General features: G+C 40.5%; 1 protein-coding gene across 1 annotated transcript in view; it reads left to right on the top strand.

The window, feature by feature from the left end:
• The window catches only part of Capza1 (capping actin protein of muscle Z-line subunit alpha 1), a 47794-nt gene extending 25881 nt beyond the window's left edge, over positions 1-21913 (top strand). Inside the window, exons 3-10 of the mRNA XM_032897571.1 lie at positions 1703-1754; positions 5074-5137; positions 5841-6047; positions 10816-10895; positions 11505-11583; positions 15928-15999; positions 19298-19360; positions 19684-21913. Of these exons, the coding sequence (XP_032753462.1) occupies positions 1703-1754; positions 5074-5137; positions 5841-6047; positions 10816-10895; positions 11505-11583; positions 15928-15999; positions 19298-19360; positions 19684-19824 (758 nt within the window). The 3' untranslated portion in view covers positions 19825-21913. The remainder of the gene's footprint in view (positions 1-1702; positions 1755-5073; positions 5138-5840; positions 6048-10815; positions 10896-11504; positions 11584-15927; positions 16000-19297; positions 19361-19683) is intronic.
• The last annotated feature ends 615 nt before the right edge of the window (positions 21914-22528 follow it).

A 22528-nucleotide genomic window follows, 5' to 3' on the forward strand; every position in this document is an offset into this window, starting at 1 on the left:
CCCTATTATAACCAAAATATAAAGAAATCAACATTCGGAGACACTGGAATAATTTGTTTAAAGTAACCCAATTGCTGGATGTAAAAGTTAAGATTCAGTTCTAGGTTTAAGTCAAATACTTAGCTTTGCCTAATCCATCAATTAGCATACCACTCTGAGATAGGGAGAGACTTCCTTCAGGCAGCTATCCTGGGGCTCCCATCTGCAGTTCCAGCCCAGGGACAGGCAGCCCTCTAGGTGCTAAAGAAGGAAGATTGCTGTGAGCTCCAGTTCACCCTGGCTAAAGGCTGTCTCAAACCAAAAATAAGTGAATAGAAATTGAACATGGCTTCATATTTTAAAAGAATGACAGTAAACTGACTTTTCAAAGTCATTACTTTTTTATTCTTCCTGTGCATTTTAGTTTTATCTTGAAAGGTAAAAGCTTCAATTTTCACTGTCTTTCCTCAAGTCCTACACACAGGACATTTCCCAGGACTAGTGTGGCTGAACTTGAGATGATTTGAAGTTTATTAACTTTAGGTGGTGCATGCCTTTAATACTAGTGCTTGGGAGGCAGAGGCAGGCAGATCTCTGGGTTTGAGGCCAGCCTGGTTTTCAGAGTTCCAGGACTACATAGAGAAACCTTGTCTCAAAAAACAAAACAAACAAATTCAGATTCACCCAAAAATAGTGGCCCAGGCCTATAATCTCAGTACCCAGGAGGCTGAAGCAGGAGAATTACTCTCATTCAGGCCAGCCTAGAGTATAGAATGAACTTTTGTTTGAAAACCAAAAATTAGAAAAAAAATTATTAAAATAAGTTTACAGACTGACTTTTATCATCCCCTCAAGACTTTCGTCTATTCCATATAATATTAGGTAGGTGTGGTGATATATACCCATAATCCCAGCACTTGGGGTGCTGACACAGGAGAATTACAAATTCAGGGAAACCTAGACCACTTAGTGAGAGCTGGTCCCAAAACTAAACTTTTTAAGTATAAAAAGAGGTCTTGGTTATTAGATGGTTTATCTGTGCCAAATATGGTGGTTTACACCTATAGTCCCAGCATTTGGGAGGTGGAGGCCAGAGACTTAAAAGCTCAAAGTCCTGGCTTGGCGTGGCAGCACATGTTTAATGCCAGCACTTGGGAAGCAGGTGGATCTCTGTGAGTTTGAGTGTGGCCTAGTCTAGACAATGAGTTCCAAGACAGCCAGGAAAAATAGAAACCTGAAAGAAAAAAAAAAGAATTGTCTTAGTCCTAGTTACAAAGTAAGTTTGAGGCCAGCTCAGAGATCTTGTCTCAAACAAATTGATAAAAGTGTCCTCATGTAGCTCAATTAGTAGAGGGCTTAGCATGCACAAACACCTAGGTTCAGTTCCTCCCATGGTATAAACTGGCATGGTGATCAAGGTCATTTGTAGCTGCTACATAAATGGAGTTTCAAGCCAGCCTGAGTTTGAGCTCCTGTCAAGAAGGAGTGAAAGGGGAGCAGGAAAGAGAGATAAATAACTTCCTTGAGAATTGTTGTTGGGTTATTATAGCAGACAATTCTGTAGGAACCCATGAACATTAGTGGCCATTACTCAGTGGCATGTTTAGAGTTTCTACATATGATTCATCTTGCAGGCCCCGAATTTTAAAACCTATTCTAGAAATGGGCTAGAATTTTTTGTTTGTTCTGTACTCAATATTCCTTCCAACACTTTCTTCCTCAGATGTCCGGCTACTGCTTAATAATGACAATCTTCTCAGGGAAGGGGCAGCACAGTAAGTACCTCTTAAACCCACTGTTGGGATGACAGCTCAGTGACTAGAGTTTGACTAGCCTGTGCAAGGTACTCAGTGTGGGTTAGCACTGCAAACCAACAATCACATTTCATGCCTCCTAGAGTATTGCTCTAACATCAGATAAGCTGGTGACAGTAAACTGGTACCTTGAAAACCAAATTTGAGACACTTGAAAATAAAGCAGTTAGTCTCTGTGGGGTTTTGTTGTTGTTATATCTATGACCATGTATTTGAGGGAATTCTTAAAAGAATGTGTTTGTTTGTTTGTTTGCTTGTTTGTTAGTTACTCCATGTCAACAGTGTTAGTTCATAGTCCATGGCCATATTGATTCTGGACCCAGGTAAGATAGACCATCGTGATGTCACAAACATGTGACAGATTTCTTACCTAATGGCAAACAAGCAGGCAGGGCTTCGGATAAGATACAGCCCAAGGACATGCCCTAGTAACCTATCTTTTCCACCTATGCCTTTTTCCTTAAGTTTCTAGAACCTCCTAAAATCATTGCCAGCTGGGGACCAGACCTTCAAAACCAAGCCAAGGCAGTCAGTCTCTTTAGCTATAGAAAACAGTTTTGAGAGCTGTTGCCTAGGAAATAATTACTATCTTTTATGGTAGTACTTCATATCCAAACCATAAGTCTTATTTACTTTTGTTTCCTTCTCTCTCCTTTTTAAATTTTATTTTTAGTAGAAGAAATATGTTCCCTCTGAAATATTGGCTTCCTTAAAATTTAATATAGTTTTAGAGCAGAATTTTTATAGTTCATATGGAATTTTTTAGTTTAGGGAATCAGGGTCTCATTATATAAGTGTAACTGATCTGAACTTGCTATATAGACCTGGCTGGCCTCAAACTTGGTCTCAAAGCACTCTTGTCTCTGCTTCTGCCCTTGTCCCTCTCTCCACAACCCCCACATCCCACTTCCACCTCTACTATGCTAAGACTGTGTGTGTGCCACCATGCCTAGACATAGTGCGAGATTTTTTTTTTAAACTGCTACTTATAGAGATATTAGCCAGCTAGTAAAGAATGATAAAGTTTCTCAAATAATAGAACTAATTATAGGATAAAATCATGATTATTCTCCCTGATTGCTGAATCCTTATTCAGTAATAGGCTAACAGTCTTCCTAAAATACCATTTTTGGCCAGGTAACGTGATGTTTGCTATGATTCTCACACTTATAAGACAGCCAAGAGGATCAGGAGCTCAAGCCTAACCTCAGCTGCATAGCAAGTTCTAGGCAAACAAGATAAGTGAGTTGTTGTCACACACAAAAAAATATGATTTTCATTCCTCTTTGTCCTCAAAAACATAGAGTGGTGAGGCTTGTTGGTTTGCAGTTTTGTTTGTTTGTCTTCTAGAATCAAATTTAAACAGTATGGCATTCAAGGGCCCCTGTTATCTGGCTTTCCCATTATTCTTTTCTACCCAAAGTTTTGTTTCAGTTGCTGTCTACTCAAAGTCTCTCTGCAAAGAGGAAACCTGAGTTGGATATTGCTGAAAAGAGTAAACTGGGGAGGGCAAGAATTTGTAGATGTAAAACACATAACTATCATGAAATTTTCCTGTTATGCTATATAATCTGTTAAATTTTGGATATAGAGAGTGTTTTGACAGTTGTTACCTAGTAACCAGTCATCTGCCCTGCCTGTGCTGCATTTGTGACTGGACTCTATTAACCTAGGAACTCTAGACCATTACTGTGCTTCTCATCCTGAATGATTTTCTAGTTATAATCCTGAGTGAACTAAGGAACACACTGAAAATACTCTGTATATCTTCTTGACAAATTACACTAATACTGGGATAAAATGCCCTGAAAAGTAATTGGAGGCAACCTTGGTAGTGCAAACCTGTAATCCCAGCACTTGGTAGATAAAGCAGGATGACAAATGTGTTCAAAGCTAGCCTAGGCTACAGAATGAAAACATAGTGGTTCTCAGCCTCCCAAATGCTGCAACCCCTTAATTTAGTTCCTCATCTTGTAGTGACCCCAACTGTAAAATTATTTTTATTGCTACTTCATAACAATAATTTTGCTAATGTTTTGAATCATAATTAAATTTCTGACATGTAGATGGTCTTAGACAACCCCTGTGAAAGGGTCATTACACACACATGCACACCCTGATTTCCCAAAGGGATCATGATCCACAGGTTGAGAAATGCTGCCCTAACTCAAATGTCCTGATTTCCAACTAGGAATGGATATATCAATACAGAGTTCAGATGCTTCGTCTGTTTAAAATTACACCGACAGACACTAAAGCTGTGTGTGTGTGTGTGTGTGTGTGTGTGTGTGTGTGTGTGTGTGTGTGTGTGTGTTCAAATTCTTACAGATTTCTTGGAGAACCTACTTATTAAAGACGGGTTGTTTTTTTTTTTTTTTGAGACCCCATGTATTTATTTATTTTTTTTTCTTTTTTTTTCGGAGCTAGGGATCAAACCCAGGGCCTTGCGCTTCCTAGGCAAGCGCTCTACCACTGAGCTAAATCCCCAACCCCTTAAATTTTTTTTATAGGGATAAAAAACTCTCTTTTGTCTGGGCAGCAGTGTTACACACCTTTAATCCCAGCACTAGGAAGGAGGAGGCAGAGGCCGAGGCAGCTGGATCTCTGATTTTGAGGCCAACCTGGTCTACAGAGTACATTCCAGGACAGCCAGGGCTACACAGAAAAACCCTGCCTAGAGAAAAGGGGGTGGGGTTCACGTTTATTTCTGTACTGAGATGCTCTTGAGCAGACTCGTGTTGGCGCCTCCTAGTACATGCAGTTTCAGTGATGCTCGTGTCACTATTGCTTCCTGAGTGAACCGAAGGAGGCTTTATCATAGCTGGGTAAAGATAATCAATGCATTAGATTATCAACCTAGGATTTACTTTCTTTTTATGTTTTGGTGCCAATGGCTCTAACCACAGTACCATTCCCTGATAGTGCCTAGCACTTCTAGTATAAGTAAGATGTTATAGGTCACATTAAAGGGTGAGTTTCACTGAATGAGATGACATTGTTAAGTTAAATAGAGAAGGCATGGTAAGACTTAAGGTTTAGAATAGTCACCAGCTATGTATTCCAGTAACTTTGTAAGTGGCAGAGGCTGAATTGAGGCAAGGCAGTAGTCCAGAGTAGAAGTGGTAGAGCTAAGAAGTAAGATTCTGGTTATACTGCGCATTAAACCGGAGGGTTAGAGATCAGGTATCAGAGAAAAGTTAGGTATGGTTCCAAAGTGTTTGGATTAAAGTAGCTGATAAAGTAAAGATACTATTTACTTTTCAACTCTTTTTTTAAATAGTGCATTTGCCCAGTATAACATGGATCAGTTCACACCTGTGAAGATAGAAGGCTACGACGACCAGGTAATGACTGCCTGTGACTGCCTGTCCCAGAGTCTGCACTTGGCTGGCAGGCAGTAGAGATATAAAAGTCAAAGCACATGGGATATTGGCTGTCACTATATTTGTGTCTTTGATTTTTAAAATAGTCTTCATATCAGAAATTCTTCTTTCTGGTAATACTAGGTGGGGGTCCTCCCACCCCCCATAAGAAAAAAGAATACCATTGACTTGATGTGTAGCTTAGTCATAAGCTATGTACATGTAAACCCTTGGTTCTAGAAAGGTGCAGAGAGTGTCTAACAGAAATACCAGGAGACATTAATTAGAATTAGCCTAAGTGACCCAAAGAATTTGCTAGTTAGATAGGGATGAGAAAAAGATTTCATTGAATACACTTGTGGACCATGCAGCTGTATTACTTAATGCTTACAAGAGTACAATGCCTCCAAGAACTTTCATAAAGTATGTGAAAATGAATGCATGAAAGTTGATGTTACAGCTAGGAATATAGACACATGGATAATACCTTAGATAGAAATCAAGATATAAAGGGCGTTGGAGGGGGGCATTGTTTTATTTTTATGAGAAAAAAATGATACATGGCTTAAAAGTCAATGTAGAAAAGAAATGAAAACTTAGGATATTTATTATTTCTTTTTGCAAAACATGGTAAGAATTGTCTTTTTTTATAGAATTACTTATATTTGTAATTCTTCTCTGGAAGGTCTTAATTACAGAGCATGGCGACCTTGGTAACAGCAGATTTTTAGATCCAAGAAACAAAATTTCCTTTAAGTTTGATCATTTACGGAAAGAAGCGAGTGACCCGCAGCCAGAGGATGTGGATGGAGGCTTGAAGTCTTGGAGAGAATCGTGTGACAGTGCACTGAGAGCCTATGTGAAAGATCATTATTCCAACGGCTTCTGTACTGTTAAGTATCTGCCTGTCCTCAGAGAACATCTACCTACCTTATCCTTTTGAACCTCTCTGGCCCTCCAGGCTTTACTTCTTTTCTCTTGGTTATTGTCATCTCCATATTTTATTCCTTAAATAATTTCTAAAGCAATGTAAGCTTTTGAAAATTTCTTTTTTAAAGATTTCCTTTTAATGTTTTTTAATTATGTATGAGTGGAGGTAGGGGTTGCATGTAAGCACAGGTGCCCCTGGAGGTTTGATCCCCTGAAAATACACTTACAGATGTTTGAGTCACCTGACATGGATTCTGGTGTTTGAATCCAGGTCCTCTGCTAAAGTGGTCCATGTTCCTAATTACTGAGCCATTTCTCCAGCCCTAGAAAATTTCTTTTAAAAATCTCAGTGCATAACAGTTTAAAATATCCATATATTGTATTTTTTTATCTTTCTCTTATTTACTCACAATAAATCACCTCTACCCATTAAAACATTATTAAAGCCAGGTTCGATGGTATACTTGTAATCTTACAACATTTGAAAAGTTGGAGCAGGGGCATCAAGAGTTCAAGATCGTAGTCCACTCTACACAGAGTTAGAGGGCAGCCTGGACTATGAGGCATCTGCTGAGAGTGGGAATGGGTGGTGGAATTTATAGTTGGTTGTATCGTGCTTAACTTTATTGGGTTTTAGTTTGTTTTGAAACAGGGTCACTAAGTTGTCCAGGCTATCATTGAAACTTTTTCTATAGTCTAGGTTGACATTTACTCTTTTTTTTTTTTTTTTTTTTTAAGATTTATTCATTTATTATATATAAGTACACTGTAGCTATCTTCAGATACACCAGAAGAGGGCATCGGATTTACTTACAGATGGTTGTGAGCCACCATGTGGTTGCTGGGAATTGAACTCAGGACCTCTGGAAGAGCAGTCAGTGCTCTTAACCGCTGAGCCATCTCTCCAGCCCGACATTTACTCTTTAGTCTTTCTAAGAAGCCCAAGAAGCTGGAAATCCAGGCTTGCCCCAGGACTACCTACATTTTTAACTTTGTAGCTGATAAATAAAATTGTATGTTTATAGGATGTGTAACATGTTTTGAAATATACCTTGTGGTATGACTAAGTTGAGTGTAGAAACTTGGAATATATTAACTTTCCCCCTGGTTTGTTGATTTGTTTAGTTGGGGCCTCAGTCTGTAACCTAGTCTGGCCTTGAACTTGAGAAGATCCCCCTTCCTAAGACTGTGCTGTGTGCTGGTATTTCAGGCTTCATTTACCACACCTGACCGGAGGTGGGGTGGTTCTGCTCTCAGCAACCTTCAGATATACAGTTCATAGCTACTAGTTAGACTTTTAAACCCGTAATGACCAGTTTAATAGGGATATGGCTAGTTAAAATCACTGTGAAGTCTTGAGTGGTTTAATCCTAACCCAGTCACTTAATTAGTTGTGTGGCCTTGGTATAAACTACCTAACTTCAGTTTCCTCGTTTATATAATAAAACAGTGTCAAACAGTGTCATTGTGAGGATTGGGTAAGTTAATAAAAGATGCTGGGAGGGTGCGGCACAGTGTAAACTGTACATAAGTGGAAGGTGCCGTTGTTCTTACATGTTTTATTTTTCTAAATAATAAAGGAAACACATCATTGTACCTGAGTACAGATTTCCTTCTCAAACATTCTTCAGGAAAGGAGACAATACATTCTCTCTTAGAAATCAGCTGGCCGGGGTTGGGATTTAGCTCAGTGGTAGAGCGCTTGCCTAGGAAGCGCGCCAAGGCCCTGGGTTCGGTCCCCAGCTCCAAAAAAAGAAACCAAAAAAAAAAAAAAAAAAAATCAGCTGGCCAATCTAAATTTACCATTATTTCAATTCAAAGTCTATCCACATTTTTGTTTGTCTCTTTTGAGACAGGGTCTCATTATGCAGCTTTAGCTAGGCTGAAACTCACTGTGTAGACCAGGCTGGCCTCGAACTGAAGAGATCTGCCTGCCACTGCCTCCTGAGTGCTGGGATTAAAGAAAGGCTTGAACCACCCTGTCTGGCAATTTACATTTTTAATCTGAAGAGCTCAATACCTAAGAACCCCCCTGAGACCTTTTTTCAATTTATTTTTAGTTATATGAGTTACAGAAGGTGATAAAATTGCACCAGTGCAACTTACAATATCCTAGTAACCTTCATCCTTAGCATCTTAGAAGCTCCTAATTTTATCTCACTCTGTGTCACGATTTCTGTACAATGTGTTCCAGACATTTTCTATTATCAGATGAGCATCTAACCTAAATCTAATTAGAATTGAGATGGCTGAAATTTTTGTTCTTGTTTATACTTAGAAACCTTATTCTTCCTTCCATTACACTTTGGTTATTTTATTTGTTTACATTTCAAAATGTTGTCCCCCTTCCTGGTTTCCCTTCTGCAAGCCCCCTATCCCATGCCCCCTCCCTTTCCATTATACTTGAATCTGAGGCAAAAGGATCCTCGTTCTTAATTTTACACTGTCTCGTATCTTCAGGGTGGCTCTGTGTGCTTTGTCTTCTACTCTGGTGTATTCCCCGTTGCTTAGGTACAAGGTCTTGGTTTGGGTTTTGAACCAGTCTCATGCTGGCTTCCTTTCATCTCCCTGGCTCTACTTTCCAGGTCTGTGATTACAAGCATGTGCCACGGTGCCGAATTAGAAATAGTTCTCTCTCTTACCTTTAAAGGGAAGTAAAACTGTGTTGATCACATTAATTCCTGTAAATTACTTCTGTTTCTTTAGGCCTCTCTTTGTACCTCTTGTTTCTTCCTCTTCTCTGCTTTCTCCTTCCCCTAGGTTTGCACTCTGTGTCCCATAAGGAAATCAAGGACATTTTCCCCTGTTAGTGTATTTATTCACTAGTAGTGCAAGTCTGAACCTTTGACTTTTCACTGTTTTTGCCACTCTATGCAAACTGTTTTCTGAGCATAATGAGCCAGCATTGTCTTCTGAGTCCTTAATTTCTATATGGTATTTCACACTGAGCCCATCGCCTACTTCCAGAAGTAAGCTTTCGCTTAGGTTGATTCGTCAGCACCCAGCAATTCTAGTTGCTTCATAGCTGTTGCTTTCTTTCCCCACAGTGTGAATGTAGGCATTCTCCAAAGATATATTTCTCTGTCCTGGAGGTTTATAGCCAAATATCGGGGTTCACAGCTGTTAATTCCAGCAGTTGGTAGCTTGAAGAGGATTGGAGTAGGTTTGAGGCCCAGGTTAGCCTACCTAGTGAGTTCTAGACCAGGGTAAGCAACAGAGTATGAGGCACTGTCTCAATAAAACCAAGACAACGGAAGCGACAGAGTTCATAGGGCAGTTAATACAGACAAAGCCTGGGCATGGGACTCACACCTAGAGTCTCAGCACTTACAATGTAGAGGCTTACAGTGTGGAGGCAGGAGGATTGCCAGGCTGGGCTACAGAATGAGACTCGGTCAAATGGAAAATACACTACAAGTGCATTGGAGACTCTGAAACACCATTTGTTTTCCTTGCTTTCTTTGGTGACTGCATTTTCATTCACATCCCCACTTCTCCCACTCTGGGAGTTGATACTTCCGAGTGCTTGTTAGACCTTCTTCTGGGTTTCCCAATCTGCTGATGGTGCCACATCATGCAGGCGTAGAAATAGTTTGACTTCTTTTTCCTTTTACCCTTGGATTATGACACACAGCTAGAGTTCTTTCTTAGTTACGGTCACCACTGCTATGACGAAACACTATGACTAAGGCAAGGTTAGTGGGAAATGTTTTGTTTGAGTTATGCTTCTGCATCATAGTTCTCTAGGAAGTCAAGGCAAGGACTCCCACAGGCAGGAGGAGCTGGAGGCAGGAGCCGATGCAGAGACCATGGAGAGTGCTGCTTACTGGCTTGCTCCCATGGCTTGCTCAGCCTGCTTGCTTATAGAATCCAAGACCACCACCAACCATAGGCTGGACCCTCTCCCATCAATTAACAATCCTGAGTTCTAATTGACAGAATGGTCCACAGGCTTGCCCACAGACTTATCTTATGGAGGCATTGTCTCAGTTGTGGTTCCTTCCTCTCAGATGACTTTAGCTTGTATCAAATTGACATAAAACTAACCAGCACAACCTTTTCGCTTTCTGCATAATATCCCTCCTTTCCATTCTCATTCACAGTGCCCTAGACTTTTGCCTAGGTTAATTTGTAGCCTCCTAACTGACCTCCGGCTTTTTTCCATTTTACCCTCTGTACCAGCAATGCCAGAAATAATGGTTCTGGTCTTGTTTTATTGTCTCTTGTAAACAGAATACAGTCTGAACTTTTTACCTCCTATTTAATACATAGGCTCTCCTTCCTTCCTTCCTTCCTTCCTTCCTTCCTTCCTTCCTTCCTTCCTTCCTTTCTTCCTTCCTTCCTTTCTTTCTTTCTTTCGTATCCCAGTAGATCTTGCCCAACTGTACCAACATGGCAGACCAATTTGGCAGATAGTTAGCATGTCCTTGTTTTCCTGCCTGAACTGTTGACTTGTCTTTAGCTTCAGTTTCTCCCTGTCAGACTTGTGCATGATTCGTAACTAACTGGTATCTGACTTACAGTGTGATAAGCCAGAAGCTATAGCCTCCTGGGGTTCACTGTAACTGTTTCTGCTTTGTGCTCACCTCCCAAGAAGACCTGTATTAGAAGCCTATTTATTAGCCTGGGACACTTAGTCCCCTCCAAGGTTGTCGATGTGGTGTACTGCTTTTGTACAGTTTCTTATAAATATGTTTTTCATGTCCTAACTATTTTTTCCCCGACAATAGGTTTATGCTAAAACCATAGATGGACAGCAGACCATTATTGCATGTATTGAAAGCCACCAGTTTCAACCCAAAAACTTCTGGTAAGAAATAGATGTTCTCTTCTATTTTTATCTAATTTACGTTGGAAAGAAACCAGTGACTGAGACTTTGTTTTAAAACTAACTTGAGATAGATTATTTGATTTAGAGACTTTAGTTCTATAAAATGAAGGACTTAGACATTGTTTAGATTCCTTCCATTTCTAAGACTTTGTAATTGTACCCTTTTGTCACACCAAGTGAGAACATGTGATTTACACAGTATGCAGCCATTTGCTCTTTGTTCTTGTGTGAGAAATAAAGACTATTAGAGCACTTCCCTACTGTGAGCAAGGCCCTGGGTTTATCAATTCCTGGTGCTGGTTGTACAATATAGTGTTCCCGGGTAGTCTCCCCTGACACGAGAAGAGCCTCCTGTAGTCGGAATAGGTGAGCCTCTACTTCAGAGGGCAAGGGAAAGGTAGAGTCCACCTGCTTAGGAAGGGCTTGTTTATGATCAGCCAACTGGATCCCAACTTTTATGTAGTGATATCTTGACTTTGTCACCTCAAGACTAGCTCCCACCAACACTATTGCACTATTCTGTGCCTGGTCACCTCTTCCTGTGCCTGCTGCTAATTCTGTGGTATCATGTCATGTGTGTTTTTATAGGAATGGTCGTTGGAGATCAGAGTGGAAGTTCACCATCACACCACCTACAGCCCAGGTGGTTGGAGTGCTCAAGATTCAGGTAAGTTCAATGTATTTAGATGATGTTTAAAATGTCATTTGTTAAAATAAAGGTGCCATTTGCTCTTTGTTCTTGTGTGAGAAATAAAGACTAATAGAGCACTTCCCTACTGTGAGCAAGGCCCTGGTTTTGATCCCAGTCCCTTCAGGATGGGAGGAGAGAACTAAACCATATATTGATGCAAAGGAGGTCAGTGGCAGTTAGTAGAAGTGGCAGCCTCCTTCCCAGGCATTACTTGAGAGAACTATTGATGAAGGATGAATACTACTGGATTACTTTTTTCTTTTAAGGATAACAAGATCTTCTAGAAATAATCAAACTGGTTTTAGGAAAGAGTCAGTGAGTGTTAAGTACTTAGGAGCTAGATGCTGGGCATGGTAACACACACCTTTGGTCTCGACAGGCCTGATCTTGCTGCTTCATTCTGGTATGTAGGCCTTGGCCACCAAGCAAGGCTTTTTTTGTTCTGTTTGGGGTGAGTGCTGAAAAAGTTCTCTGTACTAAGCACTTCCCAGTCCTGAGTTCTGGAGTTCTTTTGGTCTGTATGTATAATTGGTTTGTTTTATTTTTTTAGATAGGGTTCTCTTGTATTCTTTTGACCTGGAACAATTATTAACCTTGAATACCTGTCCCTCCATTTCCAAAATGCTGAGATTACAGACCTGTACACCACATGGCTTGTTTCTCTTTGTAATTTTAAAACAGTGTTACATATACCCAATCTCCTGGCTTGCCCTCCCAAGTTCTAGGAGCTGGGCCTATCGTGTACTTACCTTTTAATAGTCAGAATGAGAGTTAGCATGATGAGTCAGCAGATAAAGGCATCTCTTCTCGAGTCTGATGGCTGAGATTAATACCCAGTTCCCACATGGTGGACGGGAGCCCTGACTCCTGCAGGTCATCCTCTGACCTCTACACATAAATACATACACATTCAATAAATGATTTAATTAAAATAAAAAATCATATATATTGAATATTATTTGGAAGGTTATTTTAGATATTTACCCTTTATATTTCTTATTGGCAAATTTACTATCTTTGGCAAAAGGGTGATTCTGAGAAGTAATAATTTCCAAAGACTTAAATTAAAGCAGGCACATTGAAGTTTGTATTAGTCAAGGGGACTTGGTTGTGTTTTGGTTTTGCTTCATTAGTAAATGGATCCTGAGGATGGTTCTGCTTTAGAGCAAGTAGAGTTCAAGTTGAGTTTCTTCTAAAGCTGCAACACTGGTTTTTATTTGGGTTCATAACAGTGAAACTTATTTCCCCTGTCTTCTATTCTTCTCCATACTGTAGTTCTTAAGAAGCATAGCAGATCAGTATGGCCTAGACCTATAATCCCAGCTATCAGAGGGCCGAGGCAGGAGGTACAGAGTGAGACCAAACTAGTCACATAGTCTTTTGTTGTTGGTTTGTGTTTGGAGTTTGGGGGGTGTTTTTGTTTTTGAGGTGGACTTTCACTCTGTAGCCAATGCTGGCCAAGAATCTACTGTATAGTCCACATTAGCAGCGATCCTCTTGCTCCAGCTGCATATGTATTACCACCATACCCGCCTCTTCTATTTTAGCTCTAAGCACACATCTTGGCTTGCATAGCAGGTCAGTGACAAGGTATTTGCTTAACATGTGTGAAGCCCTATGTTTGATCCCTAGGACTAGATAAGAAAAAAAAAATCATTGTTGATCTTCAGCCGCAGGTCTACTGGGGGAGCAGAGGCAACAGTGGTAGGCTTGAAGAAGAAATAAGCCCTGACAGGCAAATGGGTGTAGGTGGTAAGGACTGTAGACTGATAAAACAAGATACTGGCTGGGAATCTGTAAACAGCAAGTGTATCGTTCCCACTTGTATTAGTTGCTTTTTTGTTGATACAGTACACCACCATGATCATAGGCAATTTACAAAAGAAGGGGGTCTTTTGGAAGATTTATTTATTTTATGAATATGAGCACCCTGTTGCTGACACACCAGAAGAGAGCGCTGGATTCAATTACAGATGGTTGTGAGCCACCATGTGGTTGTTGGGAATTGAACTCATGACCTCCGAAAGAGGAGATAGTGCTCTTAACCCCTGAGCCATCTCTCCAACCCTTATACATGAAGGTCTATGGTTCTAATAGAATAAGAGTCAGTCATAGCAGAGAGGCATAGTAGCAAGTGACAAGGTGGCAGAGCAGGAAGCTTAGAGATCGCATTCTCAGCCTCAGATAAAAAGCAGGAAGAACAAACTGAAAGTAGGCAGAGGCTGTGACCCCTCAGAGCCTGCTGTGACCCCTCAGAGCCTGCTGTGACCCCTCAGAGCCTGCCCATCCCCAGTGATGTGTTTTCTGCCCCTTGATTCTCTTGCTGAATTTTGGAAGGACACCAACATTCAGTCCATAGCATTAGATGAAGAAAATGGCATTATCTGAACCACCTTCCCAGCGCCTCTAATAGAGTAAAGTTTGGGTTCTTAATTTGGCTTATAAGGTCTTTGCTCTCCTCATCATCTAACTTAAACTCAGTAACAGGGTTGTCCGACACACTCATTTATGATCCACTCATGCAATGAGGTCTTTGTCCTTCCCTCAGCTAAGCCAGTTTTCTTCCATTCTGATACTTACCCTTTGCTAGGTGACCTTCTCCTTTTCTTCAAATCTTCTTTCATGTGCATTAGTGTTTTGCGTGTATGTATATCCATGTTAGGGTGTCAGATCCCCTATAACTGGAGTTACAGACAGTTGTGAGATGCCATGTAGGTGCCGGGACTTGAACCCAGGTCCTCTGGAAAGTCAGTCAGTCTTACCTGCTGAGTCTCCCTTCTCCATCTTATCTGCCAAGGTGGCAGCTCCCGTGTTCTAAGCCTTGTTCAGGTTTAGGATCTTGTTGTTTTCCATGTATGGAAATGGCTTCCCTCATCCTATTCTGGATGGCCTGTTTATAGTCCTTTTAAGATAGTTTAAGGATTTTGTAACCTACCAAATCCCTGAGCCTTACATGTCTAGGTCTGCTAGTATGACTTGTACTCTGCCTCTTCATGTTTGATTGTGGCTCATTGCTTTACATACTCATAACTGTGCTGCTGTTTTGTGCTGCTGGGGATTGACTCTGGGATCGCATATAGAACAGGCAAGTGCTCTACCACAAAACTTCAGCTGTAACTCCAACACTGCTTCCATCAGGCAACCTTTACATTTATTGGGGGTTGGAGGGTGTTGGTGTATGTGTGGCAGTACATCCAAGGAGGCCAGAGAACAAAACGGACAGGGAGTTGTCTTTTCTCCTGTCAGGTTGTAGCTTCAGGGATTGAATCAAATCTTCAGGCTTGTAAGGAAGAGTCTGCAACCACTGAACCATCTCAGTAACCCAGCACTTACTTTTGTTTGTTTCATTTTAGTTTTGGTTTTTCAAAACACGGTTTCTCTGTGTACCCCTGGCTGGCCTGGAACTCACACTGTAGACCAGGCTAACCTCAAAGTCACAGAGATCCACCTGCCTCTGCCTCCTGAGTTTTGGAATTAAAGGTGTGGGCCAACGCTGCCTGACTTATTTTTGTAATTTAAAATAAATAATTAATTTTATATATTTATATGTATGTATGTATGTATGTATGTATATGGGTATTTTTGTCTGCACATATACCTATGTACCTTGTTATGTGCCTGGTGTCTAATGAGGTCAGAAGAGGGCATCAGATCCCCTGTAATTGGATTTATAGATGGTTCTGACCCACCATATAGAAGCTGGGAACAGAACCCAGATCCTCTGCAAAAGCAGCAAATGTTCTTAACCACTGAGCCATCTCTCCATCACGTTATTTTTGTAATTTACTAATAATTATTTTAGTTTTTAGTCCTCTCTTTAACCTTCAGGTTTTCCTGAACTCAATGAGATTTACTTGCCAATATTGATAATCATACAGATGGAGAGATAATCTCAGGTGTTAGGTACTAGGGTCTATGAAGAGTCCTTGACTTTCATAGAGACGAACTATTGGTCAGTGATTTTTGTGTTGATTGTTTTGATACTGTTAGAGGTATAGGATTGCCTCAAGTTCCAAGCCAACCAAAACTACCTAAGAAGATTGTCTGAAAAAGAAGCAGAATGTTGGTTGTGTTTGTAAGCATAATGTGTGGCCCAGGACTCAGAGTGGAGCAAGTGTACGTTTGCTAAACTTAGTAATCCAGTTTCCTTTGCTATGGAAGATCTCTTAAATCTGTTAAGTCAATTTTCTTACCATTGTGAATTGTCATTGATTGTATTAAGTGTTTGGAGTAAAAATGGCCTCAAACATGGATTGTGCCCTTGGCACTATGTTTGTGTATAAAGTATGCATAACCTTTCTCAAATATTATCCCTCACAGGTTCATTATTATGAAGATGGCAATGTTCAGCTGGTTAGTCATAAAGATGTGCAGGACTCAGTAACTGTTTCTGTGAGTATGCAATGGGGGATGTCAGCCTTACTTGTCTTTTCCTAAAAAACTAGCTTTGTACCTAACATATAAAAGGTGCAAATTTGGGGTTGGGGATTAGCTCAGTGGTAGAGCGCTTGCCTAGCAAGCGCAAGGCCCCAGGTTCGGTCCCCAGCTCCGAAAAAAAGAAAAAAGAAAAAAAAAAGGTGCAAATTTTAGCAGTTTCTGTTCATACCTCTTATTACCAAATGTCTGTATTGGTTTAAAGTCTTTAACTAAAGGAGGTTGTCATGTCTTAAAAGAAGCTTCTTTTCTTTGTTTTTTGGAGGGGTTGTTTGAGACAGTGTTTTATATATCCTGGTTGTCTCTGAACTTGTTTTGTAGCCATTGACCTTAACCCCTGTTCTTCCTGCTTTTACCTCTCCACTGATGGGATTAAAGGGATTCACCACTGCTCCCAGTTTGTACTATCCTAGAAGTGTAACCTAGGGCCTTAGGTGTACTGGGCAAGCACTCTACCAACATACTATCCTGAGTGCTATGTGAATTTATTATTTATTTATGGCATGAGACCATACGTAGCCAAGGATGAACTTATTCCTTGTCTCCTTGCCTCCACCTCCTTAGTTCTGGGATTTCAGGTAAATGCCACATGCCCTGCTCTGAGAAACATGTATTCTTTATTTGTCTTGCTTCTTCTTCTTCTTCTTCTTCTTTTTTTTTTTTTTTTTATTTATTCGGGGCTGGAGATGGCTCAGTGGTTAAGAACCAACTGCTCTTCCCAAGGTCCTGAGTTCAAAATCCCAGCAACCACATAGTGGCTCACAACCATCTGTAATGAGATCTGATGCCCTCTTCTGCTGTGTCTGAAGACAGCTACAGTGTACTCATATATAATAAATAAATAAAATATTTTTTAAAAAAAATTATTTATTCATTTTATGTATGTGAATATACTGTAGCTGTCTTCAGACACACCAGAAGAGGGCATCAGATCCCATTACAGATAGTTGTGAGCCACCACGTGGTTGCTGGGAATTGAACTCAGGACCTTTTAGAAGAGCAGTCGGAGCCCTGCTTTTTTTTTTTTTTTTTTTTTTTTTTTTTTTTTTTTTTTTTTTTTCTTTTTTTGAGGGGGACTGAACCAGGGCCTTGCGCTTACTTGGCAACTCACCACTGAGCTAAATCCCAACCCCAGCCCTGCTTTTTCTTAATTGTAAGATTTTCTCAAGGACAGAAATGCCACCAATCAGCAAATGCAAGGTGGATGAAGAGTTTGTCCCATGAGTCCTGTAATACTCTATTCGTATAACTAGGAAACGTTTAGTGTTCATGAAGGCAGGGAGCACTGTGTTTGCAACCTGAAAAGAGAAATAGATGGTGTTCTTCCTTTCATGATTTCATTACTTCTGTAACTGACTACCCAAGAGCTTTTGTTCATGTGTTATATTTATCGATATTTACATTAGTAAAAAATAAAACTGCCAGGCATGGAAGGGTCTACCTCTCTCTATTCCTCACACTCAGAAGACTGAGACAGAAGCATTGCTGCAAGTTTGAGGCCAGTGTAGACTATGTACGATGTGAGATATTATCTCTAAAAAAGTAATTTTCAAAATGAAAACTTGAACAATGTCAAAATATTTAATTAAAAATAGTGAAACTAGGTACGGTCAAACAGGCCTGTAATCTGAGCATTAGAGAAGAGGAAACAGGAGTATCAAGAGTTCAAGGCTAGCCTTAGCAATAGGAGACCTTCTCTCAAAAAATTTAAACAGGTCACCCTGAACTACAGTAGAACAGGTCAGCCTCAGCAACTTAGTGAAAATTTCTTAAAGTTTGAGTTTGAGGCCAGCCCAGGATATGTGAGACTAAGATTTCAAAACCTAAACCAGGTGTGATAGTCATACCTGTGTACATGGAAACCCTGCTACTCAAAACGCAAGTCTTTTAAAAAGAAAGTTTAAGGCCTACCTCAGCTGCATAGCCGTTTGAGGCGAGCCTATATACATTTATGAGCCTGTCTTAAACTATAACATTTTTAAAGGGCTTATGAGGGAGGGAACGTGGGGTTGGGAATAATGGCTCTTACAGAGGATTGAAGTTGAGTTCCCAGCACCCATATTGTAACTCCAGTTTTAAGAGGTGCAGACCCTTTATTTGGCCCCTCAGGGTATATGTGCACATATACATATAAATAAAAAATTAAACCTAAAAGGGGGGCTGAGAAACTAAGTATGAAGTGTATACCTGTAATCCTAGTACTTGAGAGACAAGGGCAGAAAGATCAGGAGTTAAGGTCATCCTTGGTTATATAGCAAGATAGGTATCAGGTTGCAATACAAGAGACCTTGAGTCAAAAAAGACAAAATGGGGGAAGAGGGCAGTTAGGCTGAGGATATATATAGCTCGGTACTGAAGCATTTGCCTAGTGTGCATAAGGTCCTGGGTTTAACCCCCACTACTGCGCGTACTTGCACACACATGTGTGTACACATACATACAGTTTCAAGACAGGATGCTATGTCTAGGGGGTATATAATGAAGAGAAAAGTGCTTCTTCTGGGAAAGTACTAGATTTTTTTTTTTTTTAAGATTTATTTATTTTGGGGTTGGGGATTTAGCTCAGTGGTAGAGCCTTGCCTAGGAAGCGCAAGGCCCTGGGTTCGGGTCCCCAGCTCCAAAAAAAAAAAAAAAAAAAAAAAAAAAAAAGATTTATTTTATGTATGTGAATACACTGTCACTATCTTCAGACACCAGAAGAGATCATCAGATCTCATTACAGATGGTTGTGAGCCACCATTGGGTGCTGTGAATTTAACTCAGGACCTCTGAGCAGGACCCATCTTCTTTCTCTCTCTCTCTCTCTCTCTCTCTCTCTCTCTCTCTCTCTCTTAATTTCATTGTTGATGCATTTGATTTATTTTAGAGTGGTGGTACACAGATGCCATGTGTATAGAGGTCAGAGGTCAATCCATAGGTGTCTGCTTTCTTCTACTAATATAGGTTCCAGTTGTTAAACCCAGATTGTCAAGCTTAAGGGCAAGCATCTTTACCTGCTGAGCCATTCCACCAGTCCCTAGATCCTTTATTATTCATAATCTGTATAATTTTGGTCAGGTTACTTCAGAAGTCCTGTTTTTCGTCCGTCAGATAATAACATAACCCATTTCACAGTGGGTTGAAGAGGTAATATGTATATGAACAGTGGATAAACTAGGGTCCTTATACAAGTGTTAGTTCATAGAGTGGGCTTTTCAGTGTCTTTTCATTGCTTACATATTTTTAAAAATATTATTTCCCTCTTTTCTTTTATTAGAATGAAGTCCAAACTGCCAAGGAGTTTATTAAAATCATAGAGAGTGCAGAAAATGAGTATCAGGTAAGAAGAACCTGGAAGTTACTTCTCTGTAAACATTTTTGTCTAATCCTTTGTGTCCTTTAACTCAAAGCACAAAGTGTTGGGTGTTCCTAAGTGTGAGTCCTCACAGGCCCTGCAGTAGGGTGTTCTGTTTACAATATGAGACTGTAGCCATGTCTCAGGAGCACAGATGAGTTTGATTTGCTTTCAAGATTGGAGAGGAACTCAACATACATGTTGTCTTCCTGTGTCCTTTCTAACATGTCCTTTGACTGTCTGATTATCTTCCTGTTTACAAACAACTCTTTCTATTCAAGCAACTCATCATCAATTATCTATTGCAGACAGCAATTAGTGAAAATTATCAAACTATGTCAGACACCACGTTCAAGGCCTTGCGCCGGCAGCTTCCAGTTACCCGCACCAAAATCGACTGGAACAAGATACTCAGTTACAAGATTGGCAAAGAAATGCAGAATGCTTAAAGGCCGTCTGTAGGAGTCTCCAGTACATGGAAAGAAAAGGATTCAACACAGTGTGGTCATATGATAAATAAGTGATTTATAAACAAACAAGAGTGATATTTTGCTAGTTAACAAAGTTAACAGATCTTCTAGCCTCATGGAATACTGTTGAACCTACAGCACTGTCTTGATTCTTTTGTGTGTGTGTTCTCTGCTTTGTAATTTTCTGTTATCACTTTATCTACTTGTAAATCTTTTTTTCCATTTTGCTACATTTAATGTCGAAGAGATATATCCTGAAGTCATTTTACTGTTTAGAAAATGTCCTAGCCATGAAGCCCTATTACTGGTTTTTGCAGTCTGTTAAGTACCTTTTACCCCTATGCTTTAAAGCACTTCCAGTACTTCGGTGGCTTTTAGTGATCCACCAATGGCTAAAGAGGCTACAATCCCCACGAGCTGAGTGGACAACACACTCCTGTCCTACTGCTTTGATCATTTATAGCTTCTCACAACTGTAGTTTTCAGACATTTGGATTGGGGCTTTGGGGTCCATGTTGGGAGGCAAAGGAAGTTTCCTGGAATTTCCATGGCAGCAGCTACTCTGGGGACTTGTTTTTAATCCAAAGACTTGAACCACATCCCCTGCACATGAATGTTTGCTTATTTTCATTTTCTCGTTGTCTCCTCCCATCTAGTTCTGTTGTAGCCATGGTTGTCTGTAGGAAGAACAGCTTAGAAAAAGCATTAGGAAACCAGGGTTGTCAATCACATGCGTCTGTTTTCTTCAGTGGAAGGAAGTGAGTGATGCCTGATCACTAGAATGCTGGAGCGGTGTGGTCAAACAACCTGGTGATCCTCAGCTCTTCTGTTACGAAAGCCTCCACCTTAATCTCCCCCGCCCCACCCCAATATTCTGAGCATTTTTTAGGCCCTAATACTGGCCTTTGTCTCAGTGAATAGAAGAACTTATGCCTATTATATATCCTTCCTCTAGGCCCTAGCCCTAAGTTCTGTTTGTCAGTCAGTAGAGTTCATTCTTATTGTAAAGGTCACAGGTGCTTTACTACTTTGCAAGGGAATACAGATGTAGCCAGCCCTGAAGCTTTGTTATAAGAACTGTCACACAGACACTTTCCCCCAAAGTTCTACTGTGTTTAAATGTGTAGAAAAATTAAAACACAGGATCAGAGTCTAGAAGTCTTGATCCAGTCTGACCAAGTCTGGCTATACCAAGTTTTCATTCTGATCTATCCTGGGTCCACTTCTCTTGCCAGTGGCAATACCTGCAGGAGCCCTCGACAGATGCTGGCATTCTTAGAAGAGCATCGCCCATTAGCATTGCTCGTCCACATTTGAGAACTGCTGACGTGCTGTGGAGGTAGTGGATATAAAACTTGAAAACACAGACATTGAAGGAATAATAGGTATCTGTGCTTTGTGCTCTCTGGTAGGATTGTTCAGTAAGCAGGCGAATAAACAGCTATGTCCCTCGCAATGCTGGAATGAACCAAAGTGAAAAGGAGGGCTCCCAGGCAGTATCTGTCTGTCATAACCTGGTATTTCAGAGAATGCTAGTGCTTTCTTCTAAACAGGATGTAAAATTCATTCCAAGTTACTCTTTCTCCATCATCCTACCTGCCTAGAACTCATGTAACTGTGACAGAGCTACCTTCCCAGGTATATTGGCAGGTTGTGTGTGTGTGTGTGTGTGTGTGTGTGTGTGTGTGTGTGTGTGTGTGTGTGAGATCTTAGAACACACAGGTAATGTGATATGACCTATGACAACTGGTAACGGTGGATTCATTTACATTGTTTACACTTCTATGACCAGGCCTTAGGGGAAGGTCAGTTTTTAAAACACCAAGTAGTGTCTTCCTGCCTGTCCCCAAGTACAAGTTACAACAGAAGGTGTTGGCTTCGGCTCTGTTCTCTTTTTTTGCTCAGTAATACAGTCAAGCAGGAGTTTGTTTGCAAATGAAAGCTGTGTAAGCATTTTTGTTTATTTCAAATAAAATATATTTGTATTATTTGTCATTCATATTATCCATCCATGCCACACTGTCTGTACCAGGTAGTCCAATAGAAATATACCTGTTTTGTTCTAAAATTGTGTCTGTCCTTTCTGTCCTTCTGTCAACCTTTGTTCTCAAGGTAAGACATTTGACTATAATTGATCTGTTTGTCGAGAATCTTTAAGGTTTCTGAAATTGTGCCCTACTTTAGACTAGTGTGGACTCAGTAAATATGCCATGACTTGTAAAGAACAGCTCCTTTTGAGTGAATAGTCTCTTAGGCTGAGGCAGGAGTATGGCTGTGAGTTTGAAGCCAGACAAGGCTACATAGTAAGTTTCAGAGCAATCTAAACTACCTGTGAGGCCCCATTTCCAAGAAACGAAAGTAGAGTGAGGGCTGGCGGGAAGCTAGATCGATCAGTCAGCTGTTAGGAGTGAGTACTGTTCTTGCAGATGACCCAAACCAAGTGGGACACAGTCAGCCACGCGCATACACAACAACAATCCATTTTTAAAAATAAGTACAAGAGAGATGGGCTGGGCACCTTTACTTCCAGCACTCGGGATGAAGAAGCAGCCTGATTTCTGAGTTCAAAGCCAGCCTATTCTAAAATTGACATTCCAGGACAGCCAGGGCTACACAAAGAAACCTTGTCTCGAAAAACCAAAAATTAAATAAAAATAAATGCTCGGGGTTTTATCAAAAGCCA

Source organism: Rattus rattus, chromosome 3, assembly GCF_011064425.1.
Source record: "Rattus rattus isolate New Zealand chromosome 3, Rrattus_CSIRO_v1, whole genome shotgun sequence".
Taxonomy (NCBI): Eukaryota; Metazoa; Chordata; class Mammalia; order Rodentia; family Muridae; genus Rattus; species Rattus rattus.